Consider the following 24,476-nt stretch of genomic DNA (forward strand, 5'->3'; position numbering starts at 1 on the left):
GTGCAGATCTGCTGCTTTTCTGCACCCATTCCATAATAGAAATCTGCAGGGGTAAAAAAAAGGAAGAAATCTGCACAAAAATCTGCAGCGTGTGCACATACCAAAAAAAGGCGCAGATTCTGACCCGCGTTTTCTGCCAAGAAATGCAGAATCTGCACAGGAAATTCCCCAGTCAAATCTGCAACGTGTGCACAGACCCTTAACTGGTTTTTATGTAAGACTGAGCTCACATTTGCGTTTAGACATTACACACATCTGTTATGGTCTCAGGAACAAACAGAATTAATGTAAAAACTGATAATTGATGCAAATAGATGCAGAGGGGCCCATTGATTATTTTGGGATCCATCTGGGTTTTGTGTCTGTTTTAAGAACCAAACATAAAATCTTACCATGTGGAACTTTCTGCATGTTTCATGATATATGCAAATTTTGATGGGCTTTTTATAAAAACTGACAAATAACAGAACCCAGATAGACCCCAAAATAATCAATGAGACATCTCTGCTTCCTCTACTATCTCTTGCACCAGTTACAATGGATCCATTTGTTATAATAAAGCTACAGTATCACTATCAGTATTTGGTTAATATTTCAAATCAGTACTTATAAGCCAAAACCAGGAGTGGGTGATAAATTCAGAAGTGGTGCAGATGTTTCTATTATACTTTTCCTCTAATTGTTCCACTCCTAGTTTTGGCTACAAATACTGATGTAAAATACTGAACAAATACTGAACGTGTGAAAATGGCCCAATTCTGTTTATCTGTTCCTAAAAACAGAACAGACAAATGCAAGTGTGAACAAAGCCTTTCTTTTAACTTTTTCTTGGATGAAATTTGACTAAAGATTATAACCAATTTCTCATTTTCTACAATCTTCCAATGTATGGCTTTTGTATCACACTTTATTTGCACACAGTGATACAATGTATCACACAAGGAGCCTTTGTATCACACTTCATTTGTACACACTATCAAACTTTGCAGATCCAGCAGACTGAGAACAGAAGCTCCCAGGACGGTCTACACCATGTCTAACATAGGAGGGGGGAGGTTGTAAAAAGGGAAGGTTATTTTTGGCTTTAGAAGCTCCTTAAATCATGCGATCACGTATAAGGGAGTAATAGGCTCTGGGGTCTTGTATAGTAGGGGACAACAATTGTAGGGTGGGTTTAGCAGAAACTTGTCCCAGGCTATGAGGACTGGTCCACCCCCGTGGAGGTGGAGGCAGGTGGTAGCCTCCTTTGTGGGCTCTCTGGCTGTGCAGGCAGAGTGCAGGGACTGAGCGGATCTGTGCCCTCTTTGCAGGCAATGAGCACCCAGGGCTGGCTCCCTGTGCAGCATGAGGAGAAGCAAAGTGATGGTCCTGGCGACCTGTCTGGGCTCCTTCATAATGATCATCTTCTACTTCCAGAGCAGCCTGAGCTCAGGTAAGGGGGCACTCTCCCCTGGGTGGGGGCAGGGAGAAGGGACTCACAGCCCCCAAACTTATCCTCTATCCGCACCGCCTATAAATAATGCAAGATCCCTGAGCAGATCTGGCCATAGATTCCCCAATAGAAGCATCGTAGGGACAATCGCAGCGTCTAAATTATTGATGTCAACGAAAGATCATATTTCCTAATGGATCGGATGTGGCTGCTCCCCCCCCCCCCCCCCCCCCCCAAAAAAAAAAGCAACATCTCATCTAGGGTGGAAAAGAAAAAGTAGCATGCAAATCACATTCTGTGTAAACCAGAAGATCAGCAGATCAAAAAAATGCAAAACCTGCATCTACCTGAGGCACAGGCGGCTCAGACCTTCAGGCGGGTGCAGATTGCAAGCTCTTTGGCCCAAAACTATTGTCATGTATATCTTCTTCATAACTTTTCCTCTACTTCCCTTTTTTTCTAACGACCTCAACCATTGACATAGTCGTTTTATTGGATACCGTGTGGCATGTAAAGCGTTAACGCCTCTAACACCCCATGAATATGTGTCCCCCTCACCGTCTTATAGGTATGAAATATCCCCTTTATTCGGGCATCGCCTCCCAGGACTCGGCTCCTGGAATGTTCCTGCTTTGGGTTAGCAGCTAATGAATGGAACCTCTCAGCAAGTCTCTTTAGATTTCCACTTTAGTGCCTGCGCTTCACGGGGTTAATTGTACCCCCACTACTCTTCTGTTAACCCTTTTATAGGGAATTTGATATTCACCAAGCTCATACAATTCTGTGTGCACCCTAAAATTTAGTGGAAGGTGATGGTGTAGCTGAACTAACCTGCTCATGGCGTTATCACAGTGCTGTCACATAGGACTGTGTGAAATCAGTGGTTAAATTAGTTTTAGCTCTGCCCCCTATGGAAAAGTTCATTTATTCATTCATTCATTCTGTGGTCCAGACTATATAAATATCTTCTCACCGCAGTGGCTCTAAAATTAGCTGGCATTGAATGGGTTAATTGTTTAGTCTTCACTCCCCTCTCATAGTCTCTGCCAATGTGGCAGATCAAAATAAACACCTCTGTGTACCCTGCCCCCCTTCCCCACATGTTCCTTGTGTCTGGCCGCATTGTGGAAGTTACTCTGGAGGCAAAAAAAAAACCCACTAAAATGTTTAAGGTTGACGTCACACCAGGACCTCAGTCTCCCGATTGCTATTTTTTAATTACCGTAAGTTATGTGCAATATTAAAAAAAAACAAAAAAAACTTTAAAGGGCCACTGACTCAAGTGTCCGATTTTATAGTACAGCCCCTGTGTGACGTAAACACCTGAAAATATGTGATGTGTCCCACTGTATAGGCAGAGGGTGAGACATGGTCCCATAGTGAATAAATAGTATGGGGCGGTATTTTTTATCTTCTAGTAAAGGCCTGATGACCCTCTGTTAATGGCACCATGTGGTGAGGCCTGGTGTGTATGTTAGGAACCTTTCCTGGTGTACACGGTAGCTGGAGGCCATTAGGCTAGGTCTACATGACGGCTCAGGGCAGGCAGCTAAAGAATACTACCAGTTCGCAGTGTAATTCCAGTGTCACATAATGACCAGAAGGCACGACGACGGTCACAAGCAAATCGCACAAAGTTGATTTTTAATTTTTTTTTTATTTTATTTTTTTTATGACTTGCTCGCCGGGGGCCCCCATGAACCTGCATGGGGTCTCCATCTAATCCCAACCTTAACAGCATGTGAACAAGATCTGGAGGGTGTCAATAAAGGAGATGTGGCACCCAAGTAGTAATTGTGGGAGTCAGACTTCTGATCAATCATCACTTTGAAAATCACCATAGTGATTGATGGCTGATAACAGGGAGCTATAGCCTTACACAGTGGCAGAACTTGAAACTCATGGGCCCCGATGCGAAAGCTCCAACGGGGCCCCCAAATATTTTAAATCTTTAATAGCAATAGTCTTTTTCTATAGGCTAAAGGGACTTTTAGGGCCCCCTAGGCTCCAGGGCCCGGGTGCGATTGCAACCCCTGCACCTGTTGTAGTTACACCCCTGGCCTTACACATACAGCTGTTAGAGGCGGTGAGATATAGGTGGGGATCGAACAGTCAGAATTATGTCTGTGTCCATCTTTGTTTTCTTGCTTTGACAGCCCAGGAACGATGAGGCAGACTGAGGAGGTGCCTCCATTTGGCTGACGGCTGTATCTTGGGGCATTCTCCCTTTTAAGGACTAAGGGGGTCTGGCATCCCAGTCAGTCCTGGGGCACAACGAATGGACCTCTTACTTTTTTTTTTTTTCTTTCAAAACAGTCCAAGTGGAATTTTTGACCAATAACAGCACAGCTTTCGTTTCTGCAGAGCATATCTGGAGATGTAAGCTGCACTCGGATTGGTTGCTATGGGAAACGAGGCCTAGTTTTTGTGCTTGACAGCTTTGATAAATGAGGCCCAGTGCTGTTTCCACAGTATTGCTGTGGTGCAGTTGTTGCTACAGATGGCGGATGTCCCTGTCACACCCCAGGAGACACATACTAGGAAATAACACCTCATATACAGCCCATTGCTTGGTCATTGCCCTGAATGTTGAGCAGTTGTCCACCATTTATCAGTTCATTGTCACACTTGAAGGGCTTTTCCAGACTTCATTATTTTATTTATAGTGAATTTTTTTCCTATTAAACTTTTCTTGTTGCTAAAAGCCATATCTGACCAGTGGTTTACTAGGACCCCGAATGCCACAATTCTACATGTGTAATAGCCTAGGCATTAAAATGGCTGCACCCATTTAACCTGGAGATTGTTGTAAAATGAGGCAGGTTCCTAGCACTTACTGTAGGCAGAGCGTTTGTACTGTGCCCGGCTGTGGTTTTCATCCTGCTGGGACTTGCAGTTCTAGACTAACTGGAGGACCGCACGTTGTAGCCTATTTCTGTATGGCGTTGGTCTGTTTTTGGCCCCTCTCATTCACTTTGCCCCAGAGATATTGCATGGAGCATGTTTAATTGCAGGCTTCATGAACTTCTTGCTTGAAAACTGATCCGAGAGCAATCAGGTCTGAGTAATACTCATGATGTCGAGGAATGTGGCTCCGAAGTGTCTCTAATCGCTTACAGCAGGCCTCGGGACCCTCTTAATTGAATCCTGTAGAACTACAAGTTCCAGCAAGCAGTGGCATCCAGAGACTTTTTTTTTTTTCTGTTTTACAAGTATCGATGGGCTCCTATCTAAAGCCCTCCAGGCCTCTTTCAGATGTTATATCCCCGTTTTTCATGGCCAGAACACGACATACTATAGTCTGTAGCGAAGTTCATATATCAGATTTATTTATTTTTTTAGCCACAAGGATTAAATTTACCCATTCAAATCAATGGGTCTGTGTATATAAAAAACGTATCGTACACTCATGACATCCCTGTCCTGAATCCTGTTAGGTGTTTTACTGTTTAATAGATGCTTGGAATTTTTTTTTATTTTTTTTGGCACGTGAGAAAAATGGATGCCTTAAACGGATACACATGGGCAGCACTGTGGCTCAGTGGTTAGCACTGCAGCCTTGCAGCGCTGGGGTCCTGGGTTCAAATCCCCCCCAAGGACAACATCTGCAAGGAGTTTGTATGTTCTCCCCGTGTTTGCGTGGGTTTCCTCCAGGTTCTCCGGTGTCCTCCCACATTCCAAAGACTGATAGGGAATTTAGATTGTGAGCCCCATCGGGGACAGCGATGACAATGTGCAAACTGTAAAGTGCTGCGGAATATATTAGCGCTATATAAAAATAAAGATTATTATTATTATTATACACGGACCAAAATGCATCAAAATGGAAACCAGTGGTGTCTCTATGCAAAGAAAAAAAAAAAGACATTTGGACTTAGAGGTTTTCTTTCCTTAGAAAACCCCTGCTGCCATTTGCAGTTTGTTAAAACAAAACAAAAAAACCCCTGCTTTACTCGCCTTCCCCAGGTCCAACACTGAAGTCTCTGCCATTGCTCACGGTGTCTTCGTCTGCTGCACTGCCAGAGTTGACAGCACGAGCCGCTAAGCTGACTGATTGTGATGTCAGCACTGCAGACAATAACATCAACAGCGCTGCAGCCGAACACCGAGAGCAACAGTGGAGATTCATCGCTGGAGAGTGAGTAAAGAACAGTTCTTGTTTCCCTTTAAACCTTTGTTCGATCTGTGACCCCCCCCCCACAGACTTTATATTGGGGTATATGTTTCCAAACTTCACAATGGCTCCTTCACTGACCCAGATAATTGTTGTTTTGTGATGTCATAAATATAACCACACAGCAGTCTCCTATCCTTAACACAACGGAAACCAGCGGCTCCTGGCAGACCTCCTTGACTTCAAAGGGTATGTGCACACGTTGCGGATTCAATTGCGGATTCTGAAAAATCCGCAGGTAAAACGCCCTGTGTTTTTAACTGCGGATTTTGTGTGGAATTCACCTGTGTTTTTACACCTGCGGATTCCTATAAAGGAATAGCTGTAAAACGCTGTGGAATCCACACAAATAATTGACATGCTGCGGAAAATAAACCGCAGAATTTTCTGCAGCATGGGCACTGTGGATTTGGTTTTCCATAGGTTTACATGGTACTGTACAACGCATGGAAAACTGATACGAATCCGCAGCGTCAAATCCGTGTGCACATACCCTAAGTCCACGTGCACACGCTGCGGATTACTCTGTGGATTTTTCCGGACTGATTTTGGTAAACTACCGTGGATTTACCGCATCTTTTTTTTTTTGGGGGGGGCGGATTCCACCTGTGGTTTTACACCTGCGGATTCCTATTATGGAGCAGGTGTAAACCGTTGTGGAATCCGCACAAAGAATTGACATGCTGCAGAATAAACAACGCTATGTTTCCGCACGTTTTTTTCCATAACATGTGCACTGCGGATTTTGTTTGGTACTGTACAACGCATGGAAAACTGATACGAATCCGCAGCAGCCAATCTGCTGCGGATCCGCAGCAAAATCCGCAATGTGTGCACATAGCCTAAAGGGGTCCACCTTGTTCCACTGTGGTCTCCATTAAAACGGGAATGAGAGAAAGTCGTCCAATCACAACAGGCTGCAAAAAATGTTCGAAGGGGATGGAAGGCAAAGAATTTATGTAGATAGAGCTCACAGCAAAAATATTGATAAATCCCAATGCAAAAAAAAATGGCAACTAGTATGCGTAACTTGTTTTTGCAATCTGTTTCCACCCAGTGAGGGGACACGGAGGCTCTCAACCGTGGTTGCACTGAATAGTTCTATTACAGTCACCTCTGATGAGATTTACGGCAATACACATAATATCCCAGTAACCCTGAAGGGTTAAAACAGTAGTGAAAGTGTCAGGAGGGGAACTGTTTGCTCAGTATTCTGTGTGATATTTGCCATCTCCAACTCCACACAGGGGTTAAAAGTCACTGCAGACTTCACTCTTCCCTCTACTCTTGTCAGAGGTAATTGTATATATAAATGCAAAGTTTTCGTGAGCCAATATTTGGTCCATATTTAGCAAAATTGCTAATATGAAGCAATAGAATCTCTGGATCATGTTAGCAACAGCATATTAGATTACAAGACCTTTCACCAGCTGATGAAATAAAAGTAGGGAAAGAAAATGTCGTCCTTTGTTTGTTTGATCGGCTCCATGTTGGATTGGAGAAAGAATTGGGCATTGCTAGGCTTATTTGGTCTCTACTGAAGGCTGAGCAATGGAGGGAGGTTGCTGCAGCAAGCGGCCTCCCGTCATGGATGCAGCGATCTTGGCTCTATCGGAAGAGGGCAAAATCAGAGTTTCCTGGGGCAAGTAAAGATCATTGGTTGAGATGTTTAATGTCTATCACATCCCAATACTCTCCTTCTATGTTACTTCAGGCTGGATTGGTCTTCTGGGTGCTGACGTGGTTAATATTGAATAAGGAAAGTCAGATCCCCAGAAACTGGAGCCAAGGTTTTGTGTCTGTGTAACCAGAGAACTCTGGCCTTGCATTAGATCATCCATTTTCCAGGACTTTCTAGGTACTCGCAGTGTAATGGTATCGCATGTCTGTGGGCGGAAGCTTCGTATTTGAGATTTAGGTTGCTATATTTTAGGTAGTCATTTTGTTTAAAGGGTTAAGTTCCAACCACAGAAGACATCATAATGTGATCATATTAATTTTTGAATTTCGGGTCACTTCAGGACGGTTCTTCCTGAGCCACTTGGTTCATGAGTATAACACTAGAGCGTTAATGCAGGCATAGAAAGGTATCCAAGCAGGGTGAAGTTGTAGTCTCGGGCATGATTTGTTGAGTGATGGTTGCCTATAGATGGTAGCCCATTGTGGTGTCAGGAACAGATGGATTTATATATTTTTATTAAAAGCAAATTGGACCGGAACGTAATATAATTCTCAACATTGTTGTAATATGCTGCGTGCAGAATCTTGAAATGCAGCAAGGAAAGTTTTGGCAGGAGACTAGAATAATAATGTGTCCGGTAAACCTTCTGCGACCATCCGATGATAGGACTCTATTGAGAGCCTCTAGATCCGGACCTCGGGATAACTGTGGATTCTAAGTTTATGATTCTGGGAGAAATATCGGCTGGTAATTTTCCACTGCTCTATTCTGATGTTTGAGAGACATGCTGACTGGGATACAGATAGTGAGTCGCAATTTTTAGAAAACCTTTTGGAAATCTGATGTTTCCAACAATGAGAAGTTTGGAGCCAAGTTTCCAAAGTTAGTAAATTAATGGAAGGATATAATTCTATGGACTTGTTCATGCTACCACTGGATAAGCAATAACTGTTGGGTCGGTGGGAGGTCTCACCAAGCTCTAGATCTTCCATACGACCTTGGCCAGGAGGACTTGAATGATAGGCAGGTTGCTCATGAATCCTTCTGCTCCATTCTAGCCTATGACTTGCCTACTTTGCTCTCTTCGTATGATGTGTCCAATCACTGAAGGAGGACATCATGGTTGGAAGAATAGAAGTAACAAAGTGAAGAGTAAGACAAACAACAAAACGGCAGAAAAGACCCTGGTGGAAATACCTAGACTTGCACAAGATCGATCTTCCTACAGATCATTCATCCATCAAGTCGCCAACTCGCCATGGCTCGATATTGAGCTGAAAACTGTTAAGTGACACTGATGAATCTAACAAAGTGCAGCGCTCGGATATCTTCAGCTATCTAGATGTGGATGGAGCATTTTGGAGCACGGTCTTGACCAAACAGTCCCTTTAGGCTACTTTCACACTAGCGTTAACTGCAATACGTCGCAAATGCGTCGTTTTGCTGAAAAAACGCATCCTGCAAAAGTGCTTGCAGGATGCGTTTTTTCTGCATTGACTAACATTAGCGACGCATTTGCGACGCATTGACACACGTCGCAACCGTCGTGCGTCGGTTGTGGCGGACCGTCGGGAGCAAAAAACGTTACATGTAACGTTTTTTGCACCCGACGGTCCGCTTTTTCCGACCGTGCATGCGCGGCCGGAACTCCGCCCCCACCTCCCCGCACTTCCCCGCACCTCACAATGGGGCAGCGGATGCGCTGAAAAAAGGCATCCGCTGCCCCCGTTGTGCGGCGGAGACAACGCTAGCGTCGGGAACCTCGGCCCGATGCACCGCTACGGGCCGAGCCCGACGCTAGTGTGAAAGTAGCCTTAATAAGCTATAAACCTATTGCTCCTCTGGGCACTCAGCCCCTCAAACGCTCAGTTCTGATCTTTCCACACATAGTTGTTTTGCAAACTGCATTGCTTAAACAATTAAGAATTTCTATATATCCTGTGGGCAGATGATTGGGCAAAAGAGAAACCATTGGTAAGCCAAACCACAGAGTTGGGAAAAAATCAGTGACGCAGGGAATTTTTATTACTTGGATAAAACGTTATTGCACAATGGCTATAATGACTGTTTTGTCCAAACGCGTGAATAACGGTGAGGACACTGGGTTTGTGCACACTTTGTTTTTTGAGGAATCTTTTGGAGTGACTCTGCTCTGGAAAATTACTCAACGAACACTTGAAAGAATTTTCCAGTCTTCCTATAGTAAACGTCTTGCTGGTCAGATGTTCACTTTTGTAAGGTGTTTTCTTAATAATAATAATAATATTGTTACTATTATTATTATTATTAATATATATATATATTTTTTTTTTTTTTTTCTACTTCAGATTTTGAAAAACACCTGGGGGGGGGGGGGGGAATAAAATGCATGTTACCTCTCTGAAGAGGCTCTTGATGGAAAATGCTCCAAACTAAGCACTGTTCAATGAAAAGGATGCAAAAAAAACTTCCCAGAAAGACATCCAAAACTGCTTCAGGAAGCAAGAAACTCCTTTTTAAAGATTTTTCTTTTGGGAGCAGTTCTTTAAGTTTTCTACTACAAAACAAATTTTTGACCTCCAAAGAACCTTTCTCTGTGCAATTGTTAGTTTCCCATCATAGTTATTTATTACTGAGTCTTACCCTGTTTGCCAAGCAGCTGCTCAATTATATGCTGGGTCTTTATTGCAGTACCACACGTAGCATACAGGTAATACTTGAAGGTGCCCATAGTCTTGTAGGCCTCTGTGATGTCACCCACAAGCAGTGGCAGTATATATTAATACTCAAGAGGAGACAGTGGATGATGGCTCGCCCTCTGGAGTACTAGACACAAATGGTGCAAAGTGCTTGTACACGTAAAGCTCCATCAGCCGGCATCTGTATATAATCTGATATGAAGTGCAAGGAATATAGAGGATGTTCCATTCAGGTTCAGAGGTGTAATGTAGAAGAGGGAGTTAAACTGAGCAGAATTAGATCAGGGAATGTGGTAGACCTGCAAAATATATGTGCTTTTAATACAAATTTCAAAGTGGCTGATTTTTCCTGAGTAGTGCATCCTAGAAAAATGGTGCAGCACTAGAAAAGTCTTGGAGATTTGGATAATGGCTGATATTCTTAGAACATTACCAGAGCGTAGAGCCTGGTTAGGGTGGTAGATGGAGAGTGGTAAGTTTTAAAATGTGCTGTAAAATGATTGGACAACCAGTACTTGGGGAGGGTGCGGTGCCTGGCACTTGGGATGTAGAAATCTGTGTAGCAGTTATCCTTGACTTGTTCCTGGTGGTCTTCCTGACTTTAGATTGCTTCTCAACATTGACCATGGCCTAATGACCTCACTTTATCCTTCTGGTCTGTGTTTTCCATACCACCCGCATGTTTACCACATTGCCATATCCTTTCATCCCCTCCAAGCCCTAATCTATGCTTAGGTTTGCCCCGTGCGAACACTTGACCAAAGAGCAGCCATGGACCTGCCACAGTAGTGGCCCATAATTAAATCTTAAAATCATATAACAGGCCAGTGAACAGTGGCATTATCTCCAGAACGATAATGTATACACAATTCCGGACCTGTGACCGCCTAGAACCATATTTTACAAAAGACATCAATTCTGCTCTACTGTCCACGGTGTCATCTGAAGGTCTAATCTTCTCCAGATGTGAAGCAGATACTACATTCCTGTCCGGATTCAGGAGAGCAGAGTTCACTAATCACAGATGAGGGCTGAGACCAGTGGCTGGATGAGGCAAGGGACGAAATGGATAAAAAAATGCTCCAGAAAACAGAAGTCTATTAAGGCCATGTTCACACATAGCGGTTTTTACCGCGGATCCGCGGCGATTTTGATGCTGCGGGTCCGCAGCAGTTTCCATAGCGTTTACATTAACATGTAAACCCTATGGAAACCGCAGTGCACATGCTGCGGGAAAAACTGCGCAGAAACGCAGCGGTTTAAAACCCGCAGCATGCCACTTCTTTGTGCAGAATCGCAGCGATTCTGCACCCATAGAAATGCATTGAACCGCTTACTTCCCGCATGGGGCTGTGCCCATGTTGCGGGAAGTAAGCGGTTAATGTGCGGGTGGTACCCGGGGTGGAGGAGAGGAGACTCTCCTCCAGGCCCTGGGAACCATATTTGGGGTAAAAAAAAAAAAAAGAATAAAAATAAAAAATGATATACTCACCTCTCAGCGCTGCCCGCGGCCGTCCGGTCAGAGTTGCTGTGCCGAGCAGGACCTGTGATGACGCCGCGGTCACATGACCGTGACGTCACGAAGGTCCTTCTCGGCACAGCAGCTTTGGAATCGGAGCGCCGCGTGCAGCGCCGAGGAGAGCGGGACGTCAGAGGGTGAGTATAGCCAATTTTTATTATTTTTATCATTACTATTGATGTTGCATATTGCTGCATATTGCTGCATATGCAGCATCAATAGTACAGGAGTAATCCCGCAGCAGAAACCGCGGAACAAACCGCGATAAATCTGCAGGGATAACCGCAGCGGTTTTGCCCTGCAGATTTATCAATTCCGCTGCGGGATAAACCCGCAGAGCACACCGCAAAGTGTGAACATGGCCTAACAATTCTTCAAGGAGAAATATAATAATAATAATAATTTTATTTATATAGCGCCAACATATTCCGCAGCGCTTTACAACATAGAGGGGACTTGTACAGACAATAGACATTACAGCATAACAGAAATCACAGTTCAAAACAGATACCAGGAGGAATGAGGGCCCTGCTGCTCGCAAGCTTACAAACTATGAGGAGAAGGGGAGACACGAGAGGTGGATGGTAACAATTGCTTTAGTTATTCGGACCAGCCATAGTGTAAGGCTCGGGTGTTCATGTAAAGCTGCATGAACCAGTTATCAGCCTAAGTATGTAGCAGTACAGACACAGAGGCTATTAACTGCATAAAGTGTATGAGAACACGATGGAGGAACCTGATTGTTTTTTTTTTTGTTTTGTTTTGTTTTTTTTGTTTTGTTTTATTAGGCCACACAGGGATAGTTAGGTTAATGCGTTGAGGCGGTAGGCCAGTCCAGGAGAATCTGGAAAACCACACCAGCGATGTGAGAGCTTTCTAGAGCCCCTGAAATGGAGGACCAAATGATCAGAGTGGATTGCATGATTTATGGGTGCGCCCATTGACGAGTACCACAGATGAAGATGCTTTCCCCATCACAATCTGGTTGTTCGTACTGTTCTTCATCTCCAGGATTTGGTGGTTTCCTTCAGGACAGGACTTGTCCTTCTGTGGCTCCGTATGGACTTGTCCGACTCTGGGGAAAGTCAATCCTTTTTTTTTTTTCCCTATATACTGGAGAGCCGAGGAAGTTTTCAAGAAATATGTACAGAATATGAAGTCCATCTTTCTTGGATGGACCAGATTAAGGTCTTTGGACTTCCCGGGAGATGATACCTCCTGCCCCATAGATTTCCATACTAGATAAGTGATAATCGTTAAATTGCTGGGTGATTATCGTTACCGCCATACAGCATGAACCGTGTCTGGCCGCTCCATACAAATTCCCCTTGCCATGGTCACCGCTCTCCTGCGGCCCGGGGACACAAGTCCCTGTTTTTGAATATCCCAACACTAAAATCTACCAGAACTTTAATTCTCATCTGTTGTGTGGTTATGTGATCGCTTCTGAATATTGGAATAGCCCTTACATCATGTGTGATACTGTCTGCTGAGCAAATGTATCTAAGCCTAGCTGCTGTATCCAACACTGCCATACTGTCTAGTGGGGTGCAGTATCTAATAAACTTGTGTGATACTGTGCTGCTAAGCCACACTATCCAAGCCTATTGTGATGCAATGTATCTAAGCCTATTGCGTGCTGTATCTAATGCAGTTACTGTATGTGCCGCACTGTCTAGTAGGGTGCTGTATCTAATCCACTTGTGGTAGTCTGTAGTGCTACTGTATCTGACTGTTATGTGCCGCACTCTTGAGTGCTGTATCTAATAGGTCATATATTGTAGCCACTGTATCTAACCCCCTTCTCTTGTGTACTGCTGTCTACTTCAACATGATATCTAAGCCTATCGTGTGATATTGTATGCTGTATCTGAGGCTGTTGACTTCTGCTGTGTCTAATCACTTGTGATACCATAGCAACAGGGTAGTGTATCTAAGATCATGTATTGTACTGTCTTCTGAGCTGCTGTATCTAAACTCGTCATGTCAGAAGTGAAGCACATAGGTGGGTCTTCTGCGCTGCTGATGGAGATCCGAAAGAATGGTTCGAGATACACCGTAGACTTTATTCGGTTTTATCAACGCGTTTTGAGACTTTACCAGGATATAACCACGTACAAAAGCCTTTTCCCCCATAGTCCTCCTAGGGCCGTGTTCAGACAGTAGTATATGTACTGCAGCTGCGGTTGGACCTGCGGACCTTCCAGGCATTGTGGCCCATACACGATCTTAACCTCACACTGGGGGTCTCTTGTTACGGCCCACCATGGAGTGATGCTACTGGCTGACGCCCAGCACTTCTCTATATATTGTCTGGCGCCTTATGTTTTAAGCATCAGCGGGAGACAATCGTTGAGAGCGCTCAGACGCAGTCACACTTTCCGTACGTCATCGGAACATGAGGTTTTTACATCGTCTCAATGATTAAGAAATGTGACGAATACAGAACAGAAGCCTCACGTTAAAAAGATGGCCCCACTGTGTGTAATATTACTGCCTGGACTGCGGCCCGGACTAACAGGACCCCACATATTCTTGCTATGATGTCATCTTCAGTGCCGTGATGTCATCACATACCAAACTGTTCCAGTTCTCCTTCCACTTTTTTTTTTTTTTCTTTTTGCTTTCTTTTCTGCATGACTGGGGTGCAATAAAAACCAGATGTGATTTAGGATTCCAGAGGGACCACAGGAGATTACTTTCCAGACTTTACCCCCCTCCCAATATTTTAGGATTAGATCCTGATGATGGAGGCTCAAAGCGAACGGCTCTCACGCGAGGCCGCCTGACGTCTCCCACAGCAGCGGACGGACGGGGTGACGGTGACAGATGTGACTTTCTCTAGCAGAAAAAACAATTGCCTAGAATTAAAAAAACCTAAAGGAATGTGTTAACAAATTATATGAAAAAAATGTTGGATTTTGTTTTATTTTTTTAAATTTTGCGTTCAGACATAGAAGTGGGTGTGAAGATATATGCAATAGATTGTAGAAAATGCTGGAAATTAATGTCTATAATAAGGGGGAGGACAGCAGAAATGCCGGGCTGCTGGATTGACTCCAGGAGATGAGGTAACTTACCGCATTCTCTGGAATTAAAGGCTACTAAATATTTGGAGAATCCCCCGAGTCACGTTTTTGAAGAACCTCAGACATTTCGCTAGTAGCTCATAAAGTTTTCTTAAGGATGTCATGGAGTCGGACGTCTTCTAAACAGTCTGCGAGTTGCCAGAAGTTCTATTAAAGCGGTATGTTCCTGACAGGGGCTTAGTGACATTCCCGCGTACTTGGCACGCACCGTCCTTCCTCGTGTCCCAACGGAGATTTCATTGGTTGAATTCTTATTTTTTTTTCTCTTTTTTTAACTCTTAAAGGTGAGGATCATTTTTCTATGGGCAGTTGGAATGGGAAGCGAAGACGAAGCCCCTTGCAAGCCTTGTACGACAGTGAGCAGGTAAGTAGCTGCCCCTTACCCTGACCGCTCAATTCACAACTGCAATTTTCTATGAACCTATGGGTAAATTAGCGTCGGCAAATCTTCCACAGATTGAGCTGATTTTGGTGCAGGATGTCACCTGCAGAAGCTAAAAAGTGAAAATCCGCAACAAACCCTTGATCGTGAATAGACAAACTGCCGTATGGTGAAATCTGCAGACAATCCATCTATGTGCAGAAGTTATCTGCAGAGCGTGGATCACATTTGTAAACTCCTCCACTCTTCTGCTCACAAATCCAGACGGAAAACTGGCACAACTCAAATATGGCCACTGTCTGTAGGAGGAAAAAGAGTAAGGCATCCATATAGGAAGGCTTCATTTTTGAAGTTTCTGGATCCCAATAATAGGGCCCCAATAATGACACATCCTTGTCTTTTTATGGAACAGAAGATCATTTTCGGCCTCTTTTGAAGAGTCCAACCACCAACGCTCAGTAGATATAGGTCTTTTATTTGCCAGATTTGCAATTTTGTTCATGATCGGCTTTTATCAGTACGGAGAAGGATGAGGCAACCAGACGAGTCCTTCCCCTCACAGATGTTGGTCTATGCTGCTTTACACACTGCTTTGACCAACCTTCTGTTTTTCGCTTTTAGAAGTCCTAACATTCAGGCTATAATGCAGCCCTCACCGGATTGCTGTGTGACCAGAATCCTTTATTATACTATCAAAGGTTTAGACAAGGTGTTGAGGTCGGGCAGGTGTGTACAGGCATACGGGGAACACAGACGGATGACGGCCGTTTCGCGTGCTTGACGCTTCAACGGGTGCAAGTGTGCAATTACGTGATGTCATTTCCTTTTAAAGGTTAATGACCGAAGTACTCTAAAAACATTTGTGAAACATTGAGAAAACAAATTATTAAAAACGTAATTACTTTCAACAGCTGATTACAAAGCAAGGCGATTAATGCAAAAATAATGTGGCCAAATCTGTTCCTTCACCGACTTTGGAAAGACGTCAGTAACGTCTCGCCATTTACATAGGCAATCCCTGTTTCCTTCTTTCATCGTGAGATTGGGATGGGAGAGGGGATGTGACAGAAATTATGAGAGATATTTATAAATGTATTTCTTTTTACTTTTAGTTTGAGCCTTCGCCAATCCAAGCTAAACACCAGAATCGTCGGGAGCTGCTGGCCAGCGCCTGTAAGACCTACACGAGGAAACGCCGCGTCCTCACCGCCGATGACCTCAAACACCTGATTGTGGATGACACGCATGGTTTGCTGTACTGTTATGTGCCGAAGGTGGCATGCACCAACTGGAAGAGGGTCATGATGGTTCTCACTGGCCAGGGCAAGTATAAGGACCCTACACTCATTCCAGCCAACGAGGCCCACATTCCGACAAACCTTCGCACCCTTTCTGAGTTTAGCACCTCTGAGATCAACTACCGGCTCCGGAACTACCTCAAGTTCATCTTCGTTAGGGAGCCTTTTGAGAGGCTAATCTCTGCCTACAGGAACAAATTTACTCGCACGTACAACACGGCCTTTCACAAGCGTTACGGCACCAAGATCATAGAGCGTCATCGCAGAGACCCATCTCTGGAGGCGCTTGAACGCGGAGACGATGTCACGTTTGAAGAATTTTTATATTACTTGGTCGACCCACAAACCCAGCGAGAAGAGCCATTCAATGAGCACTGGGAGAGGGTCCATTCCTTATGCCACCCCTGTATTGTCCAGTATGATGTAGTAGGCAAATACGAGACTCTAGAAGAAGATGCCAGCTACCTCCTGCAGCTGATAGGGGTAGGAGATTCCATCAAGTTTCCATCTTCTTCCAAAACCACACGGACCACTGACGGGATGGCAGCTGAGTTCTTCAAGGGCATCAACCGCTTCTACCAACGGCGTCTCTTCAATCTCTACAAGATGGACTTTTTGCTCTTCAATTACAGTATTCCACATTACTTGCAGATACATTGAGCTTGGGATGAGGAGAAGGTTGGTGCAGGGCCTGGTGCTCTTGCATTTTTATTTTTTTTTCCCCTGTGAAGGGAAAACATATGGTGGAGCCAAATTTATTTATTGCGATGTTAACTTCTCCAATGAGTGTTTTGTTTTTTGTTTTCCTTGGATGCTCATGCAGAGAAGATTGTCTCCAGGCTATGTATGTCTCCAGCCGGCCTTCCATGGCCGCCAGGAAGTCAATGTTGTAGTGTTAGGCACGCTCGCAAGTCGCTTTCTTCATCGACAACATAAGGCTGCAGGAATCGGCCAAATTTGCTACAGTACGGTGTTGGATCAGGCTGCTTGTACTCTTATTGCCCATATGAAACACATCCATGACTTGAAAGGATTTTTTTTTTCCACCTGCCTGGCCTACATCCATTGACTCAAGTGATGGGAGGCCAAGAAGCCATGTACAAACTGCCCGATGATTTCTTCTCGGTGGATGTATTTTCACATGTGTTTTTAATTAAATGTGATGTCATTGGCCGTTTCGTGACATGTCGACCTTCTCAACCAATGGGGAAAAAAGATCTTTAAAACATCTAAAATGATGCCATCGTTTTGCGTCTACAGCTCCTCTGCAGGCCCATATATTTCCAGGTAGTCTTGTAGATTAATTCCAGAGTCAAAATGAAATCCATTGACTCCCTTAATTGTTTTAAAGGGGGTTGTCCTGCTTTTTTCAATTATTTATTAAATGGGCCCTAACAAAAAACTCTTCATAGGAGTTGTGGGGGTCTGGTAGGTGGGCATGTGATTTGTGTTAATTATACGGATAATAATGGCCTCACTTTTTAAATTAAGTGAAAAGTATTGGAGAACGCTTTATTAAAAATAGCCGTACACCATGTAGTGTTTTTATCTATTGCGTGTAGGGGTCATTTATTAACATGCATAGAAAGATAAGCAATCTTAGAGGACAGGTGGCAGGAATGATGACTGAGGGGTGGGCAGAAGAAGCATCCAGGCCTGTAGAGGAGCTATAATATACACATTTGTATGTTGTAGATGGAGGTAGCACCTATTCACAGTAGTCTCTTATGTGCCAGTCAGTTTTTTGTCTTTTGTAGAGGAGCTATAAACCCAAAACTATGATTTGCAAAGTTGCTTCATTTTTCATAACAAAATCCATAAAAGAATAGCTGGCATCAATCATCAGGAGATAAGCCAGAACAGGAACGCTCTACAACTGTAGTCTGGGACTCGTAGTACAGAACACTGTAGGCCTTCTGTATTAAAAAATATTGATAAATGTGGAGTGGTTGCCCAAGGAGTAAGATCACTGCTTTCAAAAATGTCGTCTTAATCAAAATCAAGTTTTCTCTTCTGTTTTTTTACTTTTTTTTTCCCTTTTCTATGTGACTATAATAATAAAAAAAAAACTAAAATATTGTAGATGTCATACTGACTAATGAAACACCAATCAATAATTTAGCTTATCCTGTTTTCTGCAGCTCCCTTTCAAGCTTTGCTGTGTAGGCTAGGACAAATGAGCAGAGTCACTTCATTATCATTGGCAATGAGATCCATACATGAGTCGGGGAAACTGATGGAGGCCATTTGATTCTGTCCCAACACAGTTACTCTTCTCCTCCTCGTGCAAGACACATGTACGGTTCCCCAAACTGAGCATACATGTGAATGGTGGATATGAGAGGAATTGGACGTGTACGGCTAGCTAAACGCTATACACGTGCTGTATGCAGCTCCTCTCTCCATGGTCTCTGAGGAATCATAACTTTTTGGAGCCTGGATTAGTCTATAGACACTTTTCTGTCCATTAACCTCCATTTATGACAGCTGCCATCGCATACTGGCACATTAAGTTATACTGACGTGTCTTCCCCACTCCATCACTTCTACCCAGCTCTGTAAACCTGTACATTGAGAGTTTACCCTGCATGAGAAATATCGGAAAAAGGCAGCAATCTGGTAAATAGGGGCCGAGACCTGAGAATAAGCCTCCATTCAGGTGGGAACAGTCGCTGCTGTTCTCCTGTGTGCGCTGCGGTTCAGTCTGTGTTTACCTGCTGGCAATCGCCCACCCTACAACAAGCCCATTATTCCCCAGAGGGCTCATCTTACAACTCTGGTCTGTGCCCCACAGGCAAGAAGTGTGGCAGGAAAACCAGAGGAGGGATTCCCTAAAAATTAACCCCTTTGGAGCATTTTCATAGGATTTTTTTTTTTTTTTTTCATAAGAATTGCTGAGTTTTTATTGAAATGTTTCTTACTATTTTGAATCCATCCATCAGCTCAGAAAGCAACATTGGCTCATTGGTACCTCCTGTTATGTAGTGTCACTTGTAAGGACCAAAACCCAAACTAGGAACCTACAGAGAGAAATAATACTGGAAATATTCACACTTCTTCTGTTTTTAGTCAGCCACTGGTTTGACTTGCAACTAAAAAAAATAGGGACAAGTGACTGAGGCCTAAGACTGAACAAGAGGCAACATTGTAAGAATACAACTACTCTAAAACTATTATACTGCCCCCCTACGTACAAGAATATAACTACTAAAATACTACCCCTATGTACAAGAATATAACTACTATAATACTGCCCCTATGTACAAGAATATAACTACTATAATACTACCCCTATGTACAGGAATATAACTACTATAATACTGCCCCTATGTACAAGAATATAACTACTATAATACTGCTCCTATGTACAAGAATATAAATACTATAATACTGCCTTCTATGTACAAGAATATAACTGCTATAATACTGCCCCTATATACAAGACTATAACTACTATAATACTGCCCCTATGTACAAGAATATAACTACTATAATACTGCCCCTATGTACAAGAATATAACTACTATAATACTGCTCCTATGTACAAGAATATAACTACTATAATACTGCCCCCTATGTACAAGAATATGACTACTATAATACTGCTCCTATGTACAAGAATATAACTACTATATTACTGCCCCCTATGTACAAAAATATAACTACTATAATACTGCTCCTATGTACAAGAATATAACTACTATAATACTGCCCCCTATGTACAAGAATATAACTACTATAATACTGCTCCCTATGTACAGGAATATAACTACTATAATACTGCCCCTATGTACAAGAATATAACTACTATAATACTGCTCCTATGTACAAGAATATAAATACTATAATACTGCCCCATGTACAAGAATATAACTACTATAATACTACCCCTATGTACAGGAATATAACTACTATAATACTGCCCCTATGTACAAGAATATAACTACTATAATATTGCTCCTATGTACAAGAATATAACTACTATAATACTGCTCCTATGTACAATAATATAACTACTATAATACTGCCACTATATACAAGAATATAACTACTATAATACTGCCTCTATATACAAGAATATAACTGCTATAATACTGCTCCTATGTACAAGAATATAACTACTATAATACTTCCTGTGTACAAGAATATAACTACTATAATATTGCCCCTATGTACAAGAATATAACTACTATAATACTGCCTCTATGTACAAGAATATAAATACTATAATACTGCCCCATGTACAAGAATATAACTACTATAATACTACCCCTATGTACAGGAATATAACTACTATAATACTGCCCCTATGTACAAGAATATAACTACTATAATACTGCTCCTATGTACAAGAATATAAATACTATAATACTGCCCCATGTACAAGAATATAACTACTATAATACTACCCCTATGTACAGGAATATAACTACTATAATACTGCCCCTATGTACAAGAATATAACTACTATAATACTGCTCCTATGTACAAGAATATAACTACTATAATACTGCTCCTATGTACAAGAATATAACTACTATAATACTGCCACTATATACAAGAATATAACTGCTATAATACTGCTCCTATGTACAAGAATATAACTACTATAATACTTCCTGTGTACAAGAATATAACTACTATAATACTGCCTCTATGTACAAGAATATAACTTCTATAATACTGCTCCCTATGTACAAGAATATAACTACTATAATATTGCTCCTATGTGCAAGAATATAACTACTATAATACTGCTCCTATGTACAAGAATATAACTACTATAATACTGCCACTATATACAAGAATATAACTACTATAATACTTCCTGTGTACAAGAATATAACTACTATAATATTGCCCCTATGTACAAGAATATAACTACTATAATACTGCCTCTATGTACAAGAATATAACTACTATAATACTGCCCCTATGTACAAGAATATAAATACTATAATACTGCCCCATGTACAAGAATATAACTACTATAATACTGCTCCTATGTACAAGAATATAACTACTATAATACTGCTCCTATGTACAAGAATATAACTACTATAATACTGCTCCTATATACAAGAATATAACTACTATAATACTGCCTCTATATACAAGAATATAACTGCTATAATACTGCCTCTATATACAAGAATATAACTGCTATAATACTGCTCCTATGTACAAGAAAATAACTACTATAATACTTCCTGTGTACAAGAATATAACTACTATAATACTGCTCCTATGTACAAGAATATAACTACTATAATACTGCTCCTATGTACAAGAATATAACTACTATAATACTGCCCCTATGTACAAGAATATAACTACTATAATATTGCCCCTATGTACAAGAATATAACTACTATAATACTGCCTCTATGTACAAGAATATAACTACTATAATACTGCCCCTATGTACAAGAATATAACTACGTCCTACCACTATATTTCTGAATGTCACACTTGTCTGTATTGATCTTTAATCATTAATAGAATTTTGTATAGAATCCATTTTGGTTTCCTTCATGCCCCATCACTGCTCCGTGTGCAGTCGTGTTGCGGAGCTCTGGGTGTTAATAGGGCAGTGTGGGGGTGTACATCATATGTGGGTACGATCAAGGGAAGGAAATGCAATGTTTCCCTTCTAGTAAAATATTCCGCTCACCGGTATCTCCAGTCCGGTGAGTTCTGCTGATCACATGACGGTTTATAACTTCTGCTTACATTGCACCAAAACCACTGGCCAGACACCGATGCCGAGTTTGATAAATGAGCGTTATCTGCTGTATCTGCTGACAAGCTTTTCTAGCGTTTCATCTTTAAATCTCCACCAAATCAGCATTTTCCACACTGTCAACATTTATTGCTTTTGTTTCTGGTAAATGCTACATAAACTGCCATTTAGAAGACGGAGCTTCTCCAGCCACAGCTGCTACAATGTACGGTCCTGGTCAAAAGTTCTCAGACTGACACAAAGTTTGTTTTTCACATTTTGCCTCTTCAGTGTTTTTAATCTTTTCTTTTAGATGTTTCGTTGGTTTCTCATGGACAATTATAAACATTTCACAAGATTTTACACTTTTGACAAATACATGCAGTTTCTTATTCTCCAGACTTCTGCCCTCATCCACGGCAGCTGGATATTGGCTTATGGGCAGATCCTGACTGATGGCTGCCCGTTCTTGTCTCATGAGCCCTCGTCGGCAGGGTCCTCCCTCCTTATATACCTGTGTGCCTTGTTTTTTTGCTCATGTTTATTGTATTTGTCTATATTTGCCCCCTTTTCACATGTAAAGCGCCATGGAATAAATGGCGCTATAAAAAATGTATAATAATAATCAGAGCTTTGAGGTTATCACAATTTCTGGGTTTTTCTTTGTTCTCCCACTTTTTGAGGACTCAATGGGATGAGATCCGGGGAGTTTCCTGACTGAGGACTCCATGTCAATGTTTTCTTACGTCTCGTTTTTTTTTCTTGTGACCTCACGATGGTAAAAGCATCATCCCACATTGTCCTGGGAGAAGCTGCTATTGAAGGAGGTTTATTCATGGCGGTATTCCTGGGAAAAACTTTCCTCCCTCCGTGAATAATAAACCCTCACACATGGATGGATTCAGGATGCTTTACTGTTGAATCTTTGCATAAACTTGTTGTATTTGTCAATAATAGTTTAACAACTTATGTCAGTAACCATAGAAACGGCCAACTTTACGATCTCATTCACACATCAGCCTTTCACGTTAGTGTTATGTTTTTTTTTTTGTTCTTCACGGTTTGCACTTGTACCTGTGAACAGCCTCATAGACTGTCATATGTTTTTTTCCCCACGGACCTAGTGGTTCGTGCAAAAACGTGGAGAAATGTCCAATATTGATCCCAGTGTTGGATCAAAAATATTCAATTTAAGTCTAAGGGTCAGTGAAAAATCTGACCGCATTTGCTGCCATCTGTGTGCTGTCTGCGAGAGGGTGGAGAAATCCGTGGGAAAAAGATGATGATCTGGTGAAACTCAGTCCGTGTTTCTTCTGTGTAATAAGCCCTGACGTCTCAATGAGGCCCCAAGGGTCCAAAAACACGGAAGTAAACTGTGAAAACTATGATTTGTGTCAGTCTTAAAACTTTTGTCTGCAATTGTGTACTACCCCGTACATAAACTGAAGGGAAAAGGATAACGGGGATTCTCTCTATGGGGTTCTTTGAATCCTTGTATCATTTTCGGCCTCCTCCTGCTCTCCACATTGTAAAATACATGGGAATAGGATTGACTGGAGTCAAAGTAATGGAGGATGGAGGGGGGTGGCAGGGAGCCCCACAGCTGCGGCCGGTGACTGCATGTAGTGGCTACTTGGATCAACAAGACTAGAGTTGAACGAATTTGAAAGGGTCCGGGCTTATTCAGCAAGCTATAGCGCTTTCCGAATAAGCTGCAGAGGGAACCCCAGATCCATGGAGCGTGCCGGCTAATCGGTGCCGCAGCTGCATGTGTCGTGGCTGTGTGACAGGTACAGAACATGCATGGAGAGCCCAACACACAGGCTGTCCATACATGTGCTGTGACAGTGAAACAGCTGCGTCACATGTAGCTGCAGAGCCAATCAGCCGGCGCGCTCCATGTATCCAGGTTCCCTCTGCCGCTAATTCGGTAAGTGCTACAGCTTGCTGAATAAGCAGGAACCTGATCTAGACAAGACCTCAGCAGTGGAAGTAAACAATAGGCCACATGGGCGCCACAGTCACAGTGAGTAATGCTTATTTTATTATTTACTGTTTACATTTATTACGTATCCAGAGTTACATCCTGTATTATACCCCAGAGCTGCACTCACTATTCTGCTGGTGCAGTCACTGTGTATATACATTACATTACTGATCCTGAGTTACCTCCTGTATTATACCCCAGAGCTGCACTCACTATTCTGCTGGTGCAGTCACTGTGTACATACATTACTGATCCTGAGTTACATCCTGTATTATACCCCAGAGCTGCACTCACTATTCTGCTGGTGCAGTCACTGTGTACATACATTACATTACTGATCCTGAGTTACATCCTGTATTATACCCCAGAGCTGCACTCACTATTCTGCTGGTGCAATCACTGTGTACATACATTACATTACAGATCCTGAGTTACATCCTGTATTATACCCCAGAGCTGCACTCACTATTCTGCTGGTGCAGTCACTGTGTACATACATTACTGATCCTGAGTT

At 42.4% G+C, this 24,476-nt stretch overlaps 2 protein-coding genes across 5 annotated transcripts in view; both read left to right on the plus strand.

Annotated features, from left to right (window-relative positions):
- Positions 1–1,292: 1,292 nt before the first annotated feature.
- The window catches only part of SLC41A3 (solute carrier family 41 member 3), a 53,401-nt gene continuing 30,217 nt past the window's right edge, over positions 1,293–24,476 (plus strand). Inside the window, exon 1 of one of the 2 annotated variants that reach the window (XM_077276632.1) lies at positions 1,293–1,432. The gene's annotated coding sequence lies outside the window, so the exon portion shown is untranslated. Of the gene's footprint in view, positions 1,433–23,886; positions 24,002–24,476 lie in introns of those variants that run through there. The other variant, XM_077276634.1, reaches the window with a different exon arrangement.
- CHST13 (carbohydrate sulfotransferase 13) lies at positions 1,295–17,631 on the plus strand. 3 transcript variants are annotated; one of them, XM_077276636.1, is made up of 3 exons: positions 1,295–1,432; positions 14,858–14,937; positions 16,068–17,631. In XM_077276636.1, the coding sequence occupies exons 1-3, from the start codon at positions 1,345–1,347 to the stop codon at positions 16,911–16,913; spliced, it is 1,014 nt and encodes a 337-aa protein (XP_077132751.1). In that variant the 5' UTR covers positions 1,295–1,344; the 3' UTR covers positions 16,914–17,631. The 3 variants fall into 3 exon arrangements, with proteins under 3 accessions (XP_077132751.1, XP_077132753.1, XP_077132752.1); XM_077276638.1 differs by lacking the exon at positions 1,295–1,432 and adding an exon at positions 1,710–1,811; XM_077276637.1 differs by lacking the exon at positions 1,295–1,432 and adding an exon at positions 14,711–14,731.

The sequence above is a fragment of the Ranitomeya variabilis genome, chromosome 8, assembly GCF_051348905.1.
Source record: "Ranitomeya variabilis isolate aRanVar5 chromosome 8, aRanVar5.hap1, whole genome shotgun sequence".
Taxonomy (NCBI): Eukaryota; Metazoa; Chordata; class Amphibia; order Anura; family Dendrobatidae; genus Ranitomeya; species Ranitomeya variabilis.